This window comes from Heptranchias perlo, unplaced genomic scaffold (genome assembly GCF_035084215.1).
Source record: "Heptranchias perlo isolate sHepPer1 unplaced genomic scaffold, sHepPer1.hap1 HAP1_SCAFFOLD_501, whole genome shotgun sequence".
NCBI lineage: Eukaryota > Metazoa > Chordata > Chondrichthyes > Hexanchiformes > Hexanchidae > Heptranchias > Heptranchias perlo.
The window spans coordinates 123,236-132,500 of NW_027139518.1; the positions used below are offsets into that span (position 1 = coordinate 123,236).

Genomic DNA, 9,265 nt, shown 5'->3' on the forward strand with positions numbered 1-9,265 from the left:
ATTCTATACCCTGTTTCTGTACTGTAACGCTCTCTGATTCTATACCCTGTTTCTGTACTGTAACGCTCTCTGATTCTATACCCTGTTTCTGTACTGTAACACTCTCTGATTCTATACCCTGTTTCTGTACTGTAACACTCCCTGATTCTATACCCTGTTTCTGTACTGTAACACTCTCTGATTCTATACCCTGTTTCTGTACTGTAACACTCTCTGATTCTATACCCTGTTTCTGTACTGTAACATTCTCTGATTCTATACCCTGTTTCTGTACTGTAACACTCTCTGATTCTATACCATGTTTCTGTACTGTAACACTCTCTGATTCTATACCCTGTTTCTGTACTGTAACACTCCCTGATTCTATACCCTGTTTCTGTACTGTAACACTCCCTGATTCTATACCCTGTTTCTGTACTGTAACACTCCCTGATTCTATACCCTGTTTCTGTACTGTAACGCTCTCTGATTCTATACCCTGTTTCTGTACTGTAACACTCTCTGATTCTATACCCTGTTTCTGTACTGTGACACTCTCTGATTCTATACCCTGTTTCTGTACTGTGACACTCTCTGATTCTATACCCTGTTTCTGTACTGTAACACTCTCTGATTCTATACCCTGTTTCTGTACTGTAACGCTCTCTGATTCTATACCCTGTTTCTGTACTGTAACGCTCTCTGATTCTATACCCTGTTTCTGTACTGTAACACTCTCTGATTCTATACCCTGTTTCTGTACTGTAACACTCCCTGATTCTATACCCTGTTTCTGTACTGTAACACTCTCTGATTCTATACCCTGTTTCTGTACTGTAACACTCTCTGATTCTATACCCTGTTTCTGTACTGTAACACTCCCTGATTCTATACCCTGTTTCTGTACTGTAACACTCTCTGATTCTATACCCTGTTTCTGTACTGTAACGCTCTCTGATTCTATACCCTGTTTCTGTACTGTAACGCTCTCTGATTCTATACCCTGTTTCTGTACTGTAACACTCTCTGATTCTATACCCTGTTTCTGTACTGTAACACTCCCTGATTCTATACCCTGTTTCTGTACTGTAACACTCTCTGATTCTATACCCTGTTTCTGTACTGTAACACTCTCTGATTCTATACCCTGTTTCTGTACTGTAACGCTCTCTGATTCTATACCCTGTTTCTGTACTGTAACACTCCCTGATTCTATACCCTGTTTCTGTCCTGTAACACTCTCTGATTCTATACCCTGTTCCTGTACTGTAACACTCTGATTCTATACCCTGTTTCTGTCCTGTAACACTCTCTGATTCTATACCCTGTTTCTGTACTGTAACACTCTCTGATTCTATACCCTGTTTCTGTACTGTAACACTCTCTGATTCTATACCCTGTTTCTGTACTGTAACACTCCCTGATTCTATACCCTGTTTCTGTACTGTAACACTCTCTGATTCTATACCCTGTTTCTGTACTGTAACACTCTCTGATTCTATACCCTCTTTCTGTACTGTAACACTCTCTGATTCTATACCCTGTTTCTGTACTGTAACACTCCCTGATTCTATATCCTGTTTCTGTACTGTAACACTCTCTGATTCTATACCCTGTTTCTGTACTGTTACACTCCCTGATTCTGTACCCTGTTTCTGTACTGTAACACTCTCTGATTCTATACCCTGTTCCTGTACTGTAACACTCTCTGATTCTACACCCTGTTCCTGTACTGTAACACTCCCTGATTCTATACCCTGTTTCTGTACTGTAACACTCTCTGATTCTATACCCTGTTTCTGTACTGTAACACTCTCTGATTCTATACCCCGTTTCTGTACTGTAACACTCTCTGATTCTATACCCTGTTTCTGTACTGCAACACTCTCTGATTCTATACCCTGTTTCTGTACTGTAACACTCTCTGATTCTATACCCTGTTTCTGTACTGTAACACTCTCTGATTCTATACCCTGTTTCTGTACTGTAACACTCTCTGATTCTATACCCTGTTCCTGTACTGTAACACTCTCTGATTCTATACCATGTTTCTGTACTGTAACACTCTCTGATTCTATACCCTGTTTCTGTACTGTAACGCTCTCTGATTCTTTCCCCTGTTCCTGTACTGTAACACTCTCTGATTCTATACCCTGTTTCTGTACTGTAACACTCTGATTCTATACCCTGTTTCTGTACTGTAACACTCTCTGATTCTATACCCTGTTTCTGTACTGTAACACTCTCTGATTCTATACCCTGTTTCTGTACTGTAACACTCTCTGATTCTATACCCTGTTTCTGTACTGTAACACTCTGATTCTATACCCTGTTTCTGTACTGTAACACTCTCTGATTCTATACCCTGTTTCTGTACTGTAACACTCTCTGATTCTATACCCTGTTTCTGTACTGTGACACTCCCTGATTCTATACCCTGTTTCTGTACTGTGACACTCTGATTCTATACCCTGTTTCTGTACTGTAACACTCTCTGATTCTATACCCTGTTTCTGTACTGTAACACTCTCTGATTCTATACCCTGTTTCTGTACTGTAACACTCGCTGATTCTATACCCTGTTTCTGTACTGTAACACTCCCTGATTCTATACCCTGTTCCTGTACTGTAACACTCTGATTCTATACCCTGTTTCTGTACTGTAACACTCTCTGATTCTATACCCTGTTTCTGTACTGTAACACTCTCTGATTCTATACCCTGTTTCTGTACTGTAACACTCTCTGATTCTATACCCTGTTTCTGTACTGTGACACTCTCTGATTCTATACCCTGTTTCTGTACTGTAACACTCTCTGATTCTATACCCTGTTTCTGTACTGTAACACTCTGATTCTATACCCTGTTCCTGTACTGTAACACTCCCTGATTCTATACCATGTTTCTGTACTGTAACACTCTCTGATTCTGTACCCTGTTTCTGTACTGTAACACTCCCTGGTTCTATACCCTGTTTCTGTACTGTAACACTCTCTGATTCTATACCCTGTTTCTGTACTGTAACACTCCCTGATTCTGTACCCTGTTTCTGTACTGTAACACTCTCTGATTCTTTACCCTGTTTCTGTACTGTAACACTCTCTGATTCTATACCCTGTTTCTGTACTGTAACACTCTCTGATTCTATACCCTGTTTCTGTACTGTAACACTCCCTGATTCTATACCCTGTTTCTGTACTGTGACACTCTCTGATTCTATACCCTGTTTCTGTACTGTAACACTCCCTGATTCTATACCCTGTTTCTGTACTGTAACACTCTCTGATTCTATACCCTGTTTCTGTACTGTAACACTCTCTGATTCTGTACCCTGTTTCTGTACTGTAACACTCTCTGATTCTATACCCTGTTTCTGTACTGTAACACTCTCTGATTCTATACCATGTTTCTGTACTGTAACACTCTCTGATTCTATACCCTGTTTCTGTACTGTAACACTCCCTGATTCTATACCCTGTTTCTGTACTGTAACACTCCCTGATTCTATACCCTGTTTCTGTACTGTAACACTCTCTGATTCTATACCCTGTTTCTGTACTGTAACACTCCCTGATTCTATACCCTGTTTCTGTACTGTAACACTCCCTGATTCTATACCCTGTTTCTGTACTGTAACACTCCCTGATTCTATACCCTGTTTCTGTACTGTAACACTCCCTGATTCTATACCCTGTTTCTGTACTGTAACACTCCCTGATTCTATACCCTGTTTCTGTACTGTAACGCTCTCTGATTCTATACCCTGTTTCTGTACTGTAACGCTCTCTGATTCTATACCCTGTTTCTGTACTGTAACACCCTCTGATTCTATACCCTGTTTCTGTACTGTAACACTCCCTGATTCTATACCCTGTTTCTGTACTGTAACACTCTCTGATTCTATACCCTGTTTCTGTACTGTAACACTCTCTGATTCTATACCCTGTTTCTGTACTGTAACACTCTCTGATTCTATACCCTGTTTCTGTACTGTAACACTCTCTGATTCTATACCATGTTTCTGTACTGTAACACTCTCTGATTCTATACCCTGTTTCTGTACTGTAACACTCCCTGATTCTATACCCTGTTTCTGTACTGTAACACTCCCTGATTCTATACCCTGTTTCTGTACTGTAACACTCCCTGATTCTATACCCTGTTTCTGTACTGTAACGCTCTCTGATTCTATACCCTGTTTCTGTACTGTAACACTCTCTGATTCTATACCCTGTTTCTGTACTGTGACACTCTCTGATTCTATACCCTGTTTCTGTACTGTAACGCTCTCTGATTCTATACCCTGTTTCTGTACTGTAACGCTCTCTGATTCTATACCCTGTTTCTGTACTGTAACACTCTCTGATTCTATACCCTGTTTCTGTACTGTAACACTCCCTGATTCTATACCCTGTTTCTGTACTGTAACACTCTCTGATTCTATACCCTGTTTCTGTACTGTAACACTCTCTGATTCTATACCCTGTTTCTGTACTGTAACGCTCTCTGATTCTATACCCTGTTTCTGTACTGTAACACTCCCTGATTCTATACCCTGTTTCTGTACTGTAACACTCCCTGATTCTATACCCTGTTTCTGTACTGTAACACTCCCTGATTCTATACCCTGTTTCAGTACTGTAACACTCTCTGATTCTATACCCTGTTTCTGTACTGTAACACTCCCTGATTCTATACCCTGTTTCTGTACTGTAACACCATGATTCAATAATACCACTGACTAAAAACCATGTTATCAAACTCAGTTGAAGAAATAAGGCCGGGGTGACCTTGTTCAGTGAAGTGTGTGTTCAGAATGATATTTTTTGCATCATATCTGCAGCAGCTCGGCACATTTCTGTTTGCTTCTTGGTGACTTGACTCGTACCTGTTTGAAGCAAGCCTCCACCAGATTCGGGGGAAACATGTTCCTGTGGGGGAAAGAAATAAAAGTGTTACACTCACTGCCACCATTCCTGGCACCAGCTGGCAGAGGAGGCTGCCCCTCCGTTTGGTGCCAGTAATTCCTCTCACCTCTCACCCCATTCACCTCCCGTCCCACACTTGTTGGTCTGCACCACTCAAGTCTTGGGGCTCAATCAGGGGGCAGATTAGTGCATGTTGGACAGTGCTGGCCCCTTGATCAAGTGTGGGATGGGAGGTGAATGGGGTGAGAAGAGAGAAGAATTACTGGCACCAAACGGAGAGGCAGCCTCCACTGTCGTAAACGCATCTGTCCATGACAGTATTGGTAGGAGTGACCACCGCACAAGTCCTCGTGGAGACGAAGTCCCGTCTTCGCACTGAGGACACCATCCAACGTGTTGTGTGGCACTATCACCGTGCTGAATGGGATAGATCAGAACAGATCTAGCAGCTCAAAACTGGGCATCCATGAGGCGCTGTGGGCCATCAGCAGCAGCAGCAGAATTGTATTCCAGCACAATCTGCAACCTCATGGCCCGGCATATTCCTCACTCTACCATTACCAACAAGCCAGGGGATCAACCCTGGTTCAATGAGGAGTGTAGAAGAGCATGCCAGGAGCAGCACCAGGCGTACCTAAAAATGAGGTGCCAACCTGGTGAAGCTACAACTCAGGACTACATGCATGCTAAACAGCGGAAGCAACATGCTATAGACAGAGCTAAGCGATTCCACAACCAACGGATCAGATCAAAGCTCTGCAGTCCTGCCACATCCGGTCGTGAATGGTGGTGGACAATTAAACAACATCGGAACATAGGAACAGGAGAAGGCCATTCAGCCCCTCGAGCCTGCTCCGCCATTCAATAAGATCATGGCTGTTCTGATCCTAACCTCAAATCTAAATTCATGTCCAATTTCCTGCCCGCTCCCCGTAACCCCTAATTCCCTTTACTTCTAGGAAACTGTCTATTTCTGTTTTAAATTTATTTAATGATGTAGCTTCCACAGCTTCCTGGGGCAGCAAATTCCACAGACCTACTGCCCTCTGAGTGAAGAAGTTTCTCCTCATCTCAGTTTTGAAAGAGCAGCCCCTTATTCTAAGATTATGCCCCCTAGTTCTAGTTTCACCCATCCTTGGGAACATCCTTACCGCATTCACCCGATCAAGCCCCTTCACAATCTTATATGTTTCAATAAGATCGCCTCTCATTCTTCTGAACTCCAATGAGTAGAGTCCCAATCTGCTCAACCTCTCCTCATATGTCCGCCCCCTCATCCCCGGGATTAACCGAGTGAACCTTCTTTGTACTGCCTCGAGAGCAAGTATGTCTTTTCTTAAGTATGGACACCAAAACTGTATGCAGTATTCCAGGTGCGGTCTCACCAATACCTTATATAACTGCAGCAATACCTCCTTGTTTTTATATTCTATCCCCCCAGCAATAAAAGCCGACATTCCGTTGGCCTTCTTGATCACCTGCTGCACCTGCATACTAACTTTTTGATTTTCTTGCACTAGGACCCCCAGATCCCTTTGTACTGCAGTACTTTCCAGTCTCTCGCCATTAAGAAAATAACTTGCTCTCTGATTTTTCCTGCCAAAGTGCATAACCTCACATTTTCCAATATTGTATTGCATCTGCCAAATCTCCGCCCACTCACCCAGCCTGTCTATATCCCCTTGCAGGTTTTTTATGTCCTCCTCACTCTCTACTTTCCCTCCCATCTTTGTATCATCTGCAAACTTTGATATGTTACACTCGGTCCCCTCCTCCAAATCGTTAATATAGATTGTAAAGAGTTGGGGACCCAGCACCGATCCCTGCGGAACACCACTGGCTACTGGTTGCCAGTCCGAGAATGAACCATTTATCCCAACTCTCTGCTTCCTGTTAGATAACCAATCCTCCACCCATGCCAGAATATTACCCCCAATCCAGTGATTCTTTATCTTGAGCAATAATCTTTTATGTGGCACCTTGTCGAATGCCTTCTGGAAGTCCAAATACACTACGTCCACTGGTTCCCCTTTATCCACCCTGTACGTTATGTCCTCAAAGAACTCAAGCAAATTTGTCAGACATGACTTCCCCTTCGTAAACCCATGCTGACTTTGTCCTATTAAATTATGTTTATCCAAATGTTCTGCTACTGTCTCCTTAATAATAGACTCCAAAATTTTACCCACCACAGATGTTAGGCTAACTGGTCTATAATTTCCAGCCTTCTGCCTGCTACCCTTTTTAAATAAGGGTGTTACATTAGCAGTTTTCCAATCTGCCGGGACCTTTGCCGAGTCCAGAGAATTTTGGAAAATTATTACCAAAGCATCCACAATCCCAACTGCCACTTCCCTCAAGACCCTCGGATGTAAGCCATCAGGTCCAGGGGATTTATCCGCCTTGAGTCCCATTAATTTACTGAGTACCAATTCCTGAGTGATTTTAATCGTATTTAGCTCCTCCCCCCCAGAGCCCCCTGTTTGTCCAGTGTTGGGATATTCTTAGTGTCCTCTACCGTAAAGACTGAAACAAAATATTTGTTCAGCATTTTTGCCATCTCCATGTTTCCCACCATTAATTTCCCGGTCTCATCCTCTAAGGGACCTACGTTTGCCTGAGCCACCCTTTTTCTTTTTATATAACTATAGAAACTCTTGCTATCTGTTTTTATATTTTTTGCTAATTTATTTTCATAATCTAACTTCCCTTTCTTAATCAATCCTTTAGTTACTTTTTGCTGTCTTTTGAAGAATTCCCAATCTTCTATCCTCCCACTAAGTTTGGCTACCTTATATGTCCTTGATTTTAGTCGGATACTATCCTTAATTTCTTTACTTAGCCACGGATGGCTGTTATTTCTTTTACACCCTTTTTTCCTCAATGGAATATATATTTTTTTAAAGTTGTAAAATAACTCCCTAAATGAACACCACTGCTCATGTACCGTCTTACCCTAAATCTATTTTCCCAGTCCACTTTAATCAATTCCGCTCTCATATGATCATAGTCATGGCTGATCTGTGATCTAATGCCATATACCTGCCTTTGGCCCATATCCCTTAATTCCTTTGGTTGCCAAAAAGCTATCGATCTCACATTTAAATTTAGCAATTGAGCTAGTATCAATTGCCGTTTGCGGAAGAGAGTTCCAAACTTCTACCACCCTTTGTGTGTAGAAATGTTTTCTAATCTCACTCCTGAAAGGTCTGGCTCTAATTTTTAGACTGTGCCCCCTACTCCGAGAATCCCCAACCAGCGGAAATAGTTTCTCTCCAACCACCCTATCCGTTCCCCTTAATATCTTATAAACTTTGATCAGATCACCCCTTAACCTTCGAAACTCCAGAGAATACAACCCCAATTTGTGTAATCTCTCCTCGTAACTTAACCCTTGAAGTCCGGGTATCATTCTAGTAAACCTACGCTGCACTCCCTCCAAGGCCAATGTGTCCTTCCGAAGGTGCGGTGCCCAGAACTGCTCACAGTACTCCAGGTGCGGTCTAACAAGGGTTTTGTGTAGCTGCAGCATAACTTCTGTCCCCTTGTACTCTAGTCCTCTAGATATAAAGGCCAGCATTCCATTAGTCTTATTGATTATTTTCTGCACCTGTTCATGACACTTCAATGATCCATGTACCTGAACCCCTAAATCCCTTTGGACATCCACTGTTTTTAACTTTTTACCATTTACAAAGTACCCTGTTCTATCCTTTTTGATCCAAAGTGGATGACCTCACATTTGTCTATATTGAATTCCATTTGCCACAGTTTTGCCCATTCACCTAATCTATCAATATTGCTTTGTAATTTTATGTTTTCATCTACACTGCTTACAATGCCACCAATCTTTGTGTCATCGGCAAACTTAGATATGAGACTTTCTATGCCTTCATCTAAGTCATTAATAAATATTGTGAATAATTGAGGCCCCAAGACACATCCCTGCGGGACTCCACTAGTCACATCCTGCCAATGTGAGAACCTACCCATTATCCCTACTCTGTCGCCTTTCGCTCAGCCAACTTCCTAACCAAGTCCGTACTTTTCCCTCGATTCCATGGGCTTCTATCTTAGCTAACAGTCTCTTATGTGGGACCTTATCAATACCTTCTGGAAGTCCATATTAATAACATCCATTGACATTCCCCTGTCCACTACTTTAGTCACCTCTTCAAAAAATTCAATCAGGTTTGTCAGGCACGACCTACCTTTCACAAATCCATGCTGGCTCTCTCTGATTAACTGAAAATTCTCGAGGTGTTCAGTCACCCTATCCTTAATTATAGACTCCAGCAATTTCCCCACAACAGATGTTAGGCTAACTGGTCTATAATTCCCTGGTTTCCCTCTCTCTC

The 9,265-nt window shown here is 42.2% G+C and overlaps 1 protein-coding gene across 1 annotated transcript in view; it reads right to left on the reverse strand.

Annotated features, from left to right (window-relative positions):
• The window catches only part of LOC137314402 (excitatory amino acid transporter 1-like), an 83,969-nt gene that overhangs the window by 57,428 nt on the left and 17,276 nt on the right, over positions 1-9,265 (reverse strand). The window contains exon 3 of the mRNA XM_067979771.1: positions 4,868-4,910. Coding sequence (XP_067835872.1) covers positions 4,868-4,910 — 43 coding nt within the window. The remainder of the gene's footprint in view (positions 1-4,867; positions 4,911-9,265) is intronic.